Source organism: Hemiscyllium ocellatum, chromosome 50 (assembly GCF_020745735.1).
Source record: "Hemiscyllium ocellatum isolate sHemOce1 chromosome 50, sHemOce1.pat.X.cur, whole genome shotgun sequence".
Taxonomy (NCBI): Eukaryota; Metazoa; Chordata; class Chondrichthyes; order Orectolobiformes; family Hemiscylliidae; genus Hemiscyllium; species Hemiscyllium ocellatum.
The window spans coordinates 9617745-9634482 of NC_083450.1; the positions used below are offsets into that span (position 1 = coordinate 9617745).

The 16738-nt window shown below is 49.1% G+C and overlaps 1 protein-coding gene across 1 annotated transcript in view; it reads right to left on the bottom strand.

The window, feature by feature from the left end:
* The window catches only part of LOC132805549 (proline-rich protein 12-like), a gene marked incomplete at its 3' end in the record, with an annotated part of 218052 nt that overhangs the window by 53247 nt on the left and 148067 nt on the right, over positions 1-16738 (bottom strand). The window contains exons 18-20 of the mRNA XM_060820660.1: positions 10425-10658; positions 8847-9080; positions 6850-7083 (exon numbers count right to left, since the gene is read on the bottom strand). Of these exons, the coding sequence (XP_060676643.1) occupies positions 6850-7083; positions 8847-9080; positions 10425-10658 (702 nt within the window). The remainder of the gene's footprint in view (positions 1-6849; positions 7084-8846; positions 9081-10424; positions 10659-16738) is intronic.

The following is a 16738-nucleotide window of genomic DNA, read 5'->3' on the forward strand; positions in this document are numbered from 1 at the left end:
ACACAGTGACACTCAAATGGACCCAACAATTCTCAATGACACCCAGTGACACTCAGTAGGATCCAGTGATTCTCAATGACACCCAGTGACACTCAATGGGATATGATGACACTCAATGACAACCAGTGACACTCAATGGGACCCAACAATTCTCAATGACACCCAGTGACGCTCAATGGGATCCAGTGACACTCAATGACACCCAGTGACACTCAGTAGGATCCAGTGATTCTCAATGATACCCAATGACACTCCATGGGACCCAGTGATTCTCAATGACACCAAGTGACACTCAATAGGACCGAGTGAGTCTCAATGACACCCAGTGACACTCCATGGGGCCCAGTGATTCTCAGTGACACCCAGTGACATTCAGTGGTATCCAGTGATTCCCAATGACACCCAGTGACACTCAATGGGATCCAGTGATTCCCAATGACTCCCAGTGACACTCAACGGGACCCAGTGATTCTCAATGATACCCAGTGACACTCAATAGGATCCAGTGACACTCAATGACGCCCACTGACACTCAATGGGATCCAGTGACTCTCAATGGGATCGAGTGATTCTCAATGACACCCAGTGACACTCAATAGGATCCAGTGATTCTCAATGACACCCAGTGACACTCAGATGGGATCCAGTGATTCTCAATGACACCCAGTGACACTCAATGTGATCCAGAGACTCTCAATGACACCCATTGACACTCAATGGGATCCCGTGACACTCAATGACACCCTGTGACACCCAATGGGATCCAGTGACACTCAATGACACCCAGTGACACTCAATGGTATCCCTTGAAACTCAATGACACCCAGTGACACCCAATGGGACCCAGTGATTCTCAATGACACCCAGTCACACTCAGTAGGATCCAGTGATTCTCAATGTCAATCAATGACACCCAGTGGCACTCAATGGGATCCAGTGATTCTCAATAACACACAGTGACACTCAATGGGACCCAACAATTCTCAATGACACCCAGTGTCACTCAGTAGGATCCAGTGATTCTCAATGACACCCAGTGACACTCAATGGGATAAGGGGACACTCAATGACACCCAGTGACACTCAATGAGACCCAACAATTCTCAATGACACCCAGTGACGCTCAATGGGATCCAGTGACACTCAATGACACCCAGTGACAATCAGTAGGATCCAGTGATTCTCAATGACACCCAGTGACACTTCATGGGACCCAGTGATTCTCAATGACACCCAGTGACACTCAATGGGACCGAGTGAGTCTCAATGACACCCAGTGTCACTCAGTAGGATTCAGTGATTCTCAATGACACCCAGTGACACTCAATGGAATAAGGTGGCACTCAATAACACACAGTGACACTCAACGGGATCCAGTGATTCTCAATGACACCCAGTGTCACTCAGTAGGATCCAGTGATTCTCAATGACACCCAGTGACACTCAGTAGAATCCAGTGATTCTCAATGACAACCAGTGACACTCAATGGGATCCAGTGACACTCAATGACACCCAGTGACACTCAAAGGGATCCAGTGATTCTCAATAACACCCAGTGACATTCAGTGCTATCCAGTGATTCCCAATGACACCTAGTGACACTCAATGGGATCTAGTGATTCCCAATGACACCCAGTGACACTCAATGGGACCGAGTGAGTCTCAATGACACTCAGTGACACTCCATGGGACCAAGTGATTGTCAGTGACACCCAGTGACATTCAGTGGTATCCAGTGATTCCCAATGACACCTAGTGACACTCAATGGGATCTAGTGATTCCCAATGACACCCAGTGACACTCAATAGGATCCAGTGACACTCAATGACACCCAGTGACACTCAATGGGATCCAGTGATTCTCAATGACATCCAGTGACATTCAGTGGGATCCAGTGATTCCCAATGACACCCAGTGACACTCAATATGATCCAGTGATTCTCTATGACACCCAGTGACACTCAATGGGATCCAGTGACTCTCAATGGGATCGAGTGATTCTCACTGACACCCAATGTCACACTCAATAGAATCCAGTGATTCACAATGACACCCAGTGAACCACAGTGGGATCCAGAGATTCTCAATGACACCCAGTGACACTCAGTGGGACCCAGTGATTCTCGATGACACCCAGTGACACTCAATGGGATCCAGAGACACTCAATGACACCCATTGACATGCAATGTTATCCCGTGACACTCAATGACACCCAGTGACACCCAATGGGATCCCGTGACTCTCAATGACACCCAGTGACACTCAATGAGATCCAGAGACACTCAATGACACCCATTGACACTCAATGGGATCCCGTGACACTCAATGACACCCAGTGACACCCAATGGGATCTAGTGACACTCAATGACACCCAGTGACACTCAATGGGATCCCTTGACACTCAATGACACCCAGTGACACCCAATGGGACCCAGTGATTCACAATAACACCCAGTGACACTCCATGGGACCCAGTGACTCTCAATGGGATCGAGTGATTCTCAATGACACCCAGTGACACTCAACAGGATCCAGTGTCACTCAATTACACCCTGCGAAACTCAATGGGATCCAGTGATTCTCAATGACACCCAGTGAACCACAGTGGGATCCAGAGATTCTCAATGACACCCAGTGACACTCAGTGGGACCCAGTGATTCTCGATGACACCCAGTGACACTCAATGGGATCCAGAGACACTCAATGACACCCATTGACATGCAATGTTATCCCGTGACACTCAATGACACCCAGTGACACCCAATGGGATCCCGTGACTCTCAATGACACCCAGTGACACTCAATGAGATCCAGAGACACTCAATGACACCCAGTGACACTCAATGGGATCCCGTGACACTCAATGACACCCAGTGACACCCAATGGGATCTAGTGACACTCAATGACACCCAGTGACACTCAATGGAATCCCTTGACACTCAATGACACCCAGTGACACCCAATGGGACCCAGTGATTCACAATAACACCCAGTGACACTCCATGGGATCGAGTGATTCTCAATGACACCCAGTGACACTCAACAGGATCCAGTGTCACTCAATTACACCCTGCGAAACTCAATGGGATCCAGTGATTCTCAATGACACCCAGTGAACCACAGTGGGATCCAGAGATTCTCAATGACACCCAGTGACACTCAGTGGGACCCAGTGATTCTCAATGACACCCAGTGACACTCAATGGGATCCAGAGACACTCAATGACACCCAGTGACACCCAATGGGACCCAGTGATTCTCAATGACACCCAGTCGCACTCCATGGGACCCACTGACACTCAGTAACACCCAGTGACGCTCAGTAACACCCAGTGACACTCAATGGGATCCAGTGATTCTCAATGACACCCAGTGACACTCAATGGAATCCAGTGACACTCAATGACACCAGTGACACTCAATGACACCCAGTGACACTCAATATAATCCAGTGATTCTCAATCACACCCAGTGACACTCAATGGGATCCAGTGATTCTCAATGACACCCCCTGACATTCAATGACACCCAGTGACACTCAATGGGATCCAGGGAATGTCTATGACACCCAGTGACACTCAATGGGATCCAGTGACTCTCAATGACACCCAGTGACACTCAATGGGACCCACTGATTCTCAATGACACCCTGTGACACTCTATGGGATCCAGTGATTCTCAATGGGATCGTGTGATTCTCAATGACACCCAGTGACACTCAATGGGATCCACTGATTTTCAAAGACACCCAGTGACACTCAGTAGTATCCAGTGATTCTCAATGACAACCAGTGACACTCAATGGGATGCAGTGATTCTCAATAACACACAGTGACACTCAATTGGACCCAACAATTCTCAATGACACCCAGTGTCACTCAGTAGGATCCAGTGATTCTCAATGACACCCAGTGACACTCAATGGGATATGATGACACTCAATGACACCCAGTGACACTCAATGGGATCCAACAATTCTCAATGACACCCAGTGACGCTCAATGGGATCCAGTGACACTCAATGACACCCAGTGACAATCAGTAGGATCCAGTGATTCTCAATGACACCCAGTGACACTCCATGGGACCCAGTGATTCTCAATGACACCCAGTGACACTCAATGGGACCGAGTGAGTCTCAATGACACCCAGTGTCACTCAGTAGGATTCAGTGATTCTCAATGACACCCAGTGACACTCAATGGAATAAGGTGGCACTCAATAACACACAGTGACACTCAATGGGATCCAGTGATTCTCAATGACACCCAGTGACACTCAATGGGATCCAGTGACTCTCAATGACACCCAGTGACACTCAATGGAATCCAGTGACACTCAATGACACCCAGTGACACTCAATGACACCCAGTGACACTCAATATAATCCAGTGATTCTCAATCACACCCCGTGACACTCAATGGAATCCAGTGACACTCAATGACACCCAGTGACACTCAATGGGATCCAGTGTCTCTCAATGGGATCGAGTGATTCTCAATGACACCCAGTGACACTCAATGGGATCCAGGGAATTTCAATGACACCCAGTGACACTCGATGGGACCCAGTGATTCTCAATGATAGCCCGTGACACTCAATGGAACCCAGTGATTCTCAATGACACCCAGTGACATTCAGTGGTATCCCGTGATTCCCAATGCCACCCAGCGGAACCCAGTGATTCTCAATGACACCCAGTGACACTCAATAGGAACCAGTGATTCTCAATGACACCCAGTGTACCACAGTGGGATCCAGAGATTCTCAATTACACCCACTGACACTCAATGGAATAAGGTGACACTCAATGACACCCAGTGACACTCAATATAATCCAGTGATTCTCAATCACACCCAGTGACACTCAATGGAATCCAGTGACACTCAATGACACCCAGTGACACTCAATGGAATCCAGTGATTCTCAATAACACCCCCTGACATTCAATGACACCCAGTAACACCCAATGGGACCCAGTGATTCTCAAATGCACCCAGTGACTGTCAATGGGACCCAGTGACACTCAATGGGATCCAGTGATTATCAATGACATCCAGTGACATTCAGTGGTAATCAGTGATTCTCAATGACACCCAGTGACACTCAATGGGATATGATGACACTCAATGACAACCAGTGACACTCAATGTGACCCAACAATTCTCAATGACACCCAGTGACGCTCAATGGGATCCAGTGACACTCAATGACACCCAGTGACACTCAGTAGGATCCAGTGATTCTCAATGACACCCAATGACACTCCATGGGACCCAGTGATTCTCAATGACACCCAGTGACACTCAATGGGACCGAGTGAGTCTCAATGACACCCAGTGACACTCCATGGGACCCAGTGATTCTCAGTCACACCCAGTGACATTCAGTGGCATCCAGTGATTCCCAATGACACCCAGTGACACTCAATGGGATCCAGAGATTTCCAATGACTCCCAGTGACACTCCATGGGACCCAGTGATTCTCAATGATACCCAGTGACACTCAATAGGATCCAGTGACACTCAATGACGCCCACTGACACTCAATGGGATCCAGTGACACTCAATGGGATCCAGTGATTCTCAAAGACACCCAGTGACACTCAATGGGATCCAGTGACTCTCAATGGGATCGAGTGATTCTCAATGACACCCAGTGACACTCAATAGGATCCAGTGATTCTCAATGACACCCAGTGACACTCAGATGGGATCCAGTGATTCTCAATGACACCCAGTGACACTCAATGTGATCCAGAGACTCTCAATGACACCCATTGACACTCAATGGGATCCCGTGACACTCAATGACACCCTGTGACAACCAATGGGATCCAGTGACTCTCAATGACACCCTGTGACACTCAATGGTATCCCTTGAAACTCAATGACACCCAGTGACACCCAATGGGACCCAGTGATTCTCAATGACACCCAGTCACACTCAGTAGGATCCAGTGATTCTCAATGACAATCAATGACACCCAGTGGCACTCAATGGGATCCAGTGATTCTCAATAACACACAGTGACACTCAATGGGACCCAACAATTCTCAATGACACCCAGTGTCACTCAGTAGGATCCAGTGATTCTCAATGACACCCAGTGACACTCAATGGGATAAGGTGACACTCAATGACACCCAGTGACACTCAATGGGACCCAACAATTCTCAATGACACCCAGTGACGCTCAATGGGATCCAGTGACACTCAATGACACCCAGTGACACTCAGTAGGATCCAGTGATTCTCAATGACATCCAGTGACATTCAGTGGTATCCTGTGATTCCCAATGACACCCAGTGACACTCAATGTGATCCAGTGATTCTCAATGACACCCAGTGTCACTCAATGGGATAAGGTGACACTCAATGACACCCAGTGAAACTCAATGGGACCCAACAATTCCCAGTGACACTCAGTGGCACTCAGTAGGATCCAGTGATTCTCAATGACACCCAGTGACACTCAGTGGGATCCAGCGACCACCAATAACACCCAGTGACACTCAATGGGATCCAGTGACACTCAATGGGATCCAGTGTCACTCAATGGGATCCAGTGATTCTCAAGGACACCCAGTGACACTGAATAGGATCCAGTGTCACTCAATGAAATCCTGTGACGCTCAATGGGATCCAGTGACACTCAAGTGGATCCAGTGATTCCCAATGGCAGCCTGAGACACTCAATTGGATCCAGTGATTCCCAATGGCAGCCTGAGACACTCAATGGGACCCAGTGATTCTCAATGACACCCAGTGACAATCCATGGGATACATTGATTTTCAATGACACCCAGTGACACTAAATGGGTTCCAGTGACTCTCACCTCCTGGTAGTTGGCATCGCCCAGTGTGACCCCCAGACCCCCTTCCACTGCCCAGGGCCGGGCAGTGTGTGTGGACGCAGGGTCAGAGGTCGGTGCCCCCGGTAATGAGGGTGATCCCGGTCGATCCTCCGTCCTGTTGGGAGGGAGAGGGGCAGCAGCTCCTCCTGCCATCTCCCGGATATTCAATTTCCGTCTCCGGATCTTGTCGATATCCTCATAATGTTTATCAGGAAACTGGGAATACAAAGAAAGGGGAGAGCATTCACAGGAGGGCAAGGATGGCAGCTATACCCCCAGGGACACCCAGAGAGAGCCAGTGAGACCTAGTGACTTACAGTGCGACCCAGAGACTCCCCCAGGCACCCAGTGACTCCCAATGAGCCCCAGTGAGACCCACAGAGACCCACAGTGGTGCAGTGTGACCCAGAGAAACTGTGTGACACCCAATGAGACCAGAGATAATGAATGAGTCCCAGTTGCACCCAGTGACTCCCAGCGACACTCACATATCACCTAATGACTCCCAGTTATAACCAGTGACACCCAGACACTCCCAGTGACACTGAGTGGCATCAATTGTCTCCCAATGACACCCAATGTCTCTCGGTGATACCCAATGGGGCCCATTAACATCAAGTGACTCATAATGACATCCAATGGCACCCAGGGACACCTGACTCTCAATGACACCCCGTGACTCTCAGCAACACTCACATATCGCCCAATGACTCCCAGTTATAACCAGTGACACCCAGACACTCCCAGTGACACAGAATGACATCAATTGTCTCCCAATGACACCCGGTGTCACACAATGGGGCCCATTAACATCTAGTGACTCATAATGACATCCAATGGCACCCAGGGACACCTGACGACTCTCAATGACACCCAGTCAACCTCAATGACACCCAACTACACCCAGTGTCACTGAGTGACACCTAAGGACATCCTGCGTCACCTAGAGTCAGCCAGAGACCCTCAGTGATTCTATCGCAACAACATCCAAAACTAATGGGTGAGACTTGGGACACCCAACTGACACCCAGTGATACTCAATGGGACCCACTGATTCTCAATGACACCCAGTGACACTCAATGGGATCCAGTGACACTCAATGACACCCAGTGACACTCAACAGGATCCAGTGATTCTCAATGACACCCAGTGACACTCAATGGGATCCAGTGACCATCAATGACGCCCAGTGACACTCAATGGGATCCAGTGTCACTCAATGACACCAGTGACACTCAATGGGATCCAGCGAACATCAATGACAACCAATGACACTCAATGGGATCCAGTGTCACTCAATGACACCCAGTGACACTCAATGGGATCCAGTGATTCTCAATGACAACCAGTGACACTGAATAGGATCCAGTGTCACTCAATGAAACCCTGTGACGCTCAATGGGATCCAGTGACACTCAATTGGATCCAGTGATTCCCAATGGCAGCCTGAGACACTCAATAGGATCCAGTGATTCTCAATGGCACCCAGTGACACTCAATGGGATCCAGTGACACTCAATGACACCCAGTGACACTCAACAGGATCCAGTGATTCTCAATGACACCCAGTGACACTCAATGGGATCCAGTGACCATCAATGACGCCCAGTGACACTCAATGGGATCCAGTGTCACTCAATGACACCAGTGACACTCAATGGGATCCAGCGAACATCAATGACAACCAATGACACTCAATGGGATCCAGTGTCACTCAATGACACCCAGTGACACTCAATGGGATCCAGTGATTCTCAATGACAACCAGTGACACTGAATAGGATCCAGTGTCACTCAATGAAACCCTGTGACGCTCAATGGGATCCAGCGACACTCAATTGGATCCAGTGATTCCCAATGGCAGCCTGAGACACTCAATAGGATCCAGTGATTCTCAATGGCACCCAGTGACAATCCATGGGATACAGTGATTTTCAATGACACCCAGTGACACTAAATGGGTTCCAGTGACTCTCACCTCCTGGTAGTTGGCATCGCCCAGTGTGACCTCCAGACCCCCTTCCACTGCCCAGGGCCGGGCAGTGTGTGTGGACGCAGGGTCAGAGGTCGGTGCCCCCGGTAATGAGGGTGATCCCGGTCGATCCTCCGTCCTGTTGGGAGGGAGAGGGGCAGCAGCTCCTCCTGCCATCTCCCGGATATTCAATTTCCGTCTCCGGATCTTGTCGATATCCTCATAATGTTTATCAGGAAACTGGGAATACAAAGAAAGGGGAGAGCATTCACAGGAGGGCAAGGATGGCAGCTATACCCCCAGGGACACCCAGAGAGAGCCAGTGAGACCTAGTGACTTACAGTGCGACCCAGAGACTCCCCCAGGCACCCAGTGACTCCCAATGAGCCCCAGTGAGACCCACAGAGACCCACAGTGGTGCAGTGTGACCCAGAGAAACTGTGTGACACCCAATGAGACCAGAGATAATGAATGAGTCCCAGTTGCACCCAGTGACTCCCAGCGACACTCACATATCACCTAATGACTCCCAGTTATAACCAGTGACACCCAGACACTCCCAGTGACACTGAGTGGCATCAATTGTCTCCCAATGACACCCAATGTCTCTCGGTGATACCCAATGGGGCCCATTAACATCAAGTGACTCATAATGACATCCAATGGCACCCAGGGACACCTGACTCTCAATGACACCCCGTGACTCTCAGCAACACTCACATATCGCCCAATGACTCCCAGTTATAACCAGTGACACCCAGACACTCCCAGTGACACAGAATGACATCAATTGTCTCCCAATGACACCCGGTGTCACACAATGGGGCCCATTAACATCTAGTGACTCATAATGACATCCAATGGCACCCAGGGACACCTGACGACTCTCAATGACACCCAGTCAACCTCAATGACACCCAACTACACCCAGTGTCACTGAGTGACACCTAAGGACATCCTGCGTCACCTAGAGTCAGCCAGAGACCCTCAGTGATTCTATCGCAACAACATCCAAAACTAATGGGTGAGACTTGGGACACCCAACTGACACCCAGTGATACTCAATGGGACCCACTGATTCTCAATGACACCCAGTGACACTCAATGGGATCCAGTGACACTCAATGACACCCAGTGACACTCAACAGGATCCAGTGATTCTCAATGACACCCAGTGACACTCAATGGGATCCAGTGACCATCAATGACGCCCAGTGACACTCAATGGGATCCAGTGTCACTCAATGACACCAGTGACACTCAATGGGATCCAGCGAACATCAATGACAACCAATGACACTCAATGGGATCCAGTGTCACTCAATGACACCCAGTGACACTCAATGGGATCCAGTGATTCTCAATGACAACCAGTGACACTGAATAGGATCCAGTGTCACTCAATGAAACCCTGTGACGCTCAATGGGATCCAGTGACACTCAATTGGATCCAGTGATTCCCAATGGCAGCCTGAGACACTCAATAGGATCCAGTGATTCTCAATGGCACCCAGTGACAATCCATGGGATACAGTGATTTTCAATGACACCCAGTGACACTAAATGGGTTCCAGTGACTCTCACCTCCTGATAGTTAGCATCGCCCAGTGTGACTCCCAGACCCCCTTCCACTGCCCGGGGACGGGCAGTGTGTGTGGACGCAGGGTAAGAGGTCGGTGCCCCCGGTAATGAGGGTGATCCCGGTCGATCCACCGTCCTGTTGGGAGGGAGAGGGGCAGCAGCTCCTCCTGCCATCTCCCGGATATTCACCTTCCGTCTCCGGATCCTGTCGATATCCTCATAATGTTTATCAGGAAACTGGGAATACAAAGAAAGGAGAGAGCATTCACAGGAGGGCAAGGATGGCAGCTACACCCCCAGGGACCCAGGGTCACCCAGAGACACCCCCAGGGACACAGGGACACCCAGTGAAACCCCCAGGGAACCAGTGACACCCAGAGAGAGCCAGTGAGACCTAGTGACTTACAGTGAGACCCAGAGACTCCCCCTGGCACCCAGTGACTCCCAGAGACACGCCCATGCACCCAGAGTCTCCCAATGAGCCCCAGTGAGACCCACAGACATCCACAGTGGTGCAGTGTGACCCAGAGAAACTGTGTGACACCCAATGAGACCAGAGATACTGAATGAGTCCCAGTTGCACCCAGTGACTCCCAGCGACACTCACATATCACCCAATGACTCCCAGTTATAACCAGTGACACCCAGACACTCCCAGTGACACTGAATGACATCAATTGTCTCCCAATGACACCCAATGACACCCGGTGACACACAGTGGGGCCCATTAACATCTAGTGACTTGTAATGACAACCAATAGCACCCAGGGACACCTGACGACTCTCAATGACACCCAGTGAACCTCAATGACACCCAACTACACCCAGTGTCACTGAGTGACACCTAAGGACATCCTGCGTCACCTAGAGTCAGCCAGAGACCCTCAGTGACTCTATCGCAACAACATCCGAAACCAATGGGTGAGACATGGGATACCCAACTGACACCCAGTGACACTCAATGGGATCCAGTGACTCTCAATGACACCCAGTGACACTCAATGGGACCCAGTGATTCTCAATGACACCCTGTGACACTCTATGGGAGCCAGTGATTCTCAATGGGACCCAGTGATTCTCAATGACACCCAGTGACACTCAATGGGATCCACTGATTTTCAAAGACACCCAGTGACACTCGATGAGATCCAGTGATTCTCAATAACACACAGTGACACTCAATGGGATCCAGTGATTCTCAATAACACACAGTGACACTCAATTGGACCCAACAATTCTCAATGACACCCAGTGTCACTCAGTAGGATCCAGTGATTCTCAATGACACCCAGAGACACTCAATGGGACCCACTGATTCTCAATGACACCCAGTGACACTCAATGGGATCCAGTGACACTCAATGGGATCCAGTGATTCTCAATGACATCCAGTGACATTCGGTGGTATCCAGTGATTCCCAATGACACCCAGTGACACTCAATGTGATCCAGTGATTCTCAATGACACCCAGTGACACTCAATGGGATCCAGGGAATTTCAATGACACCCAGTGACACTCGATGGGACCCAGTGATTCTCAATGATAGCCCGTGACACTCAATGGAACCCAGTGATTCTCAATGACACCCAGTGACATTCAGTGGTATCCAGTGATTCCCAATGCCACCCAGTGGAACCCAGTGATTCTCAATGACACCCAGTGACACTCAATAGGAACCAGTGATTCTCAATGACACCCAGTGACACTCAATGGGATCCCGTGACACTCAGTGACACCCTGTGACACTCAATGGGATCCAGTGACACTCAATGACACCCAGTGACACTCAATGGGATCCCTTGACACTCAATGACACCCAGTGACACCCAATGGGACCCAGTGATTCTCAATGACACCCAGTGACACTCCATGGGACACAGTGTTTCTCAATGACACCCAGTGACACTCAGTAGGATCCAGTGATTCTCAACGACAACCAGTGACACTCCATGGGATCCAGTGACACTCAATGACGCCCAGTGACACTCAATGGGATCCAGCGATTCTCAATAACACACAGTGACACTCAATGGGAGCCAACAATTCTCAATGACACCCAGTGTTACTCAGTAGGATCCAGTGATTCTCAATGACACCCAGTGACACTCAATGTGATCTAGTGATTCCCAATGACACCCAGTGACACTCAATGGGATAAGGTGACACTCAATGACACCCGGTGACACTCAATGGGATAAGGTGACACTCAATGACACCCAGTGACACTCAGTAGGATCCAGTGATTCTCAATGACACCCAGTGACACTCAATGGGACCGAGTGAGTCTCAATCACACTCAGTGACACTCCATGGGACCCAGTGATTCTCAGTGACATCCAGTGACATTCAGTGGTATCCAGTGATTCCCAATGACACCTAGTGACACTCAATGGGATCTAGTGATTCCCAATGACACTCAGTGACACTCAATGGGACCCAATGATTCTCAATGACACCCAGTGACACTCAATAGGATCCAGTGACACTCAATGACACCCAGTGACACTGAATGGGATCCAGTAATTCTCAATTACACCCAGTGACACTCCGTGGGACATGGTGATTCTCAATGACGCCCAGTGATACTCAGTAGGATCCAGTGATTCTCAATGACAACCAGTGACACTCAATGGGATCCAGTGACACTCAATGACACCCAGTGACACTCAATGGGATCCAGTGATTCTCAATAACACACAGTGACACTCAATGGGACCCAACAATTCTCAATGACACCCAGTGTCACTCAGAAGGATTCAGTGATTCTCAATGACACCCAGTGACACTCAATGACACCCAGTGACACTCAATGGGACCCAACAATTCTCAATGACACCCAGTGACACTCAATGGAATCCAATGACACTCAATGACACCCAGTGACACTCAATGACACCCAGTGACACTCAATATAATCCAGTGATTCTCAATCACACCCAGTGACACTCAATGGAATCCAGTGACACTCAATCACACCCAGTGACACTCAATGGAATCCAGTGATTCTCAATGACACCCAGTGGCACTCAATAGGATCCAGTGTCTCTCAATGGGATCGAGTGATTCTCAATGACACCCAGTGACACTCAATGGGATCCAGGGAATTTCAATGACACCCAGTGACACTCGATGGGACCCAGTGATTCTCAATGATAGCCCGTGACACTCAATGGAACCCAGTGATTCTCAATGACACCCAGTGACATTCAGTGGTACCCAGTGATTCCCAATGCCACCCAGTGGAACCCAGTGATTCTCAATGACACCCAGTGACACTCAATAGGAACCAGTGATTCTCAATGACACCCAGTGAACCACACTGGGATCCAGAGATTCTCAATTACACCCAGTGACACTGAGTGGGAACCAGTGATTCTCAATGACACCCAGTGACACTCAATGGGATCCAGAGACACTCAAAGACACCCAGTGACACTCAATGGGATCCCTTGACACTCAATGACACCCAGTGACACCCAATGGGACCCAGTGATTCTCAATGACACCCAGTGACACTCCACGGGACACAGTGATTCTCAATGACACCCAGTGACACTCAGTTGGATTCAGTGATTCTCAACGACAACTAGTCACACCCAATGGGATCCAGTGACACTCAATGACTCCCAGTGACACTCAATGGGATCCAGCGATTCTCAATAACACACAGTGACACTCAATGGGAGCCAACAATTCTCAATGACACCCAGTGTCACTCAGTAGGATCCAGTGATTCTCAATGACACCCAGTGACACTCAGTAGAATCCAGTGATTCTCAATGACAACCAGTGACACTCAATGGGATCCAGTGACACTCAATGACACCCAGTGACACTCAATGGGATCCAGTGATTCTGAATAACACCCAGTGACATTCAGTGCTATCCAGTGATTCCCAATGACACCCAGTGACACTCAATGTGATCTAGTGATTCCCAATGACACCCAGTGACACTCAAAGGGATAAGGTGACACTCAATGACACCCAGTGACACTCAATGGGATAAGGTGACACTCAATGACACCCAGTGACACTCAGTAGGATCCAGTGATTCTCAATGACACCCAGTGACACTCAATGGGACCGAGTGAGTCTCAATGACACTCAGTGACACTCCATGGGACCCAGTGATTCTCAGTGACATCCAGTGACATTCAGTGGTATCCAGTGATTCCCAATGACGCCTAGTGACACTCAATGGGATCTAGTGATTCCCAATGACACTCAGTGACACTCAATGGGACCCAATGATTCTCAATGACACCCAGTGACACTCCGTGGGACACGGTGATTCTCAATGACGCCCAGTGATACTCAGTAGGATCCAGTGATTCTCAATGACAACCAGTGACACTCAATGGGATCCAGTGATTCTCAATAACACACAGTGACACTCAATGGGGCCCAACAATTCTCAATGACACCCAGTGTCACTCAGAAGGATTCAGTGATTCTCAATGACACCCAGTGACACTCAATGTAATAAGGTGACACTCAATGACACCCAGTGACACTCAATGGGACCCAACAATTCTCAATGACACCCAGTGACACTCAATGGAATCCCGTGACACTCAATGACACCCAGTGACACTCAATGACACCCAGTGACACTCAATATAATCCAGTGATTCTCAATCACACCCAGTGACACTCAATGGAATCCAGTGACACTCAATGACACCCAGTGACACTCAATGGAATCCAGTGATTCTCAATGACACCCAGTGACACTCAATAGGATCCAGTGTCTCTCATTGGGATCGAGTGATTCTCAATGACACCCAGTGACACTCAATGGGATCCAGGGAATTTCAATGACACCCAGTGACACTCGATGGGACCCAGTGATTCTCAATGATAGCCCGTGACACTCAATGGAACCCAGTGATTCTCAATGACACCCAGTGACATTCAGTGGTATCCAGTGATTCCCAATGCCACCCAGTGGAACCCAGTGATTCTCAATGACACCCAGTGACACTCAATAGGAACCAGTGATTCTCAATGACACCCAGTGTACCACACTGGGATCCAGAGATTCTCAATTACTCCCAGTGACACTGAGTGGGAACCAGTGATTCTCAATGACACCCAGTGACACTCAATGGGATCCAGAGACACTCAAAGACACCCATTGACACTCAATGGGATCCCTTGACACTCAATGACACCCAGTGACACCCAATGGGACCCAGTGATTCTCAATGGCACCCAGTGACACTCCATGGGACACAGTGATTCTCAATGACACTCAGTGACACTCAGTAGGATCCAGTGATTCTCAACGACAACTAGTGACACTCAATGGGATCCAGTGACACTCAATGACTCCCAGTGACACTCAATGGGATCCAGCGATTCTCAATAACACACAGTGACACTCAATGGGAGCCAACAATTCTCAATGACACCCAGTGTCACTCAGTAGGATCCAGTGATTCTCAATGACACCCAGTGACACTCAGTAGAATCCAGTGATTCTCAATGACAACCAGTGACACTCAATGGGATCCAGTGACACTCAATGACACCCAGTGACACTCAAAGGGATCCAGTGATTCTCAATAACACCCAGTGACATTCAGTGCTATCCAGTGATTCCCAATGACACCTAGTGACACTCAATGGGATCTAGTGATTCCCAATGACACCCAGTGACACTCAATGGGACCGAGTGAGTCTCAATGACACTCGGTGACACTCCATGGGACCAAGTTATTGTCAGTGACACCCAGTGACATTCAGTGGTATCCAGTGATTCCCAATGACACCTAGTGACACTCAATAGGATCCAGTGACACTCAATGACACCCAGTGACACTCAATGGGATCCAGTGATTCTCAATGACATCCAGTGACATTCAGTGGGATCCAGTGATTCTCAATGACAACCAGTGACACTCAATGGGATCCAGTGATTCTCAATAACACACAGTGACACTCAATGGGGCCCAACAATTCTCAATGACACCCAGTGTCACTCAGAAGGATTCAGTGATTCTCAATGACACCCAGTGACACTCAATGTAATAAGGTGACACTCAATGACACCCAGTGACACTCAATGGGACCCAACAATTCTCAATGACACCCAGTGACACTCAATGGAATCCAGTGACACTCAATGACACCCAGTGACACTCAATGACACCCAGTGACACTCAATATAATCCAGTGATTCTCAATCACACCCAGTGACACTCAATGGAATCCAGTGACACTCAATGACACCCAGTGACACTCAATGGAATCCAGTGATTCTCAATGACACCCAGTGACACTCAATAGGATCCAGTGTCTCTCATTGGGA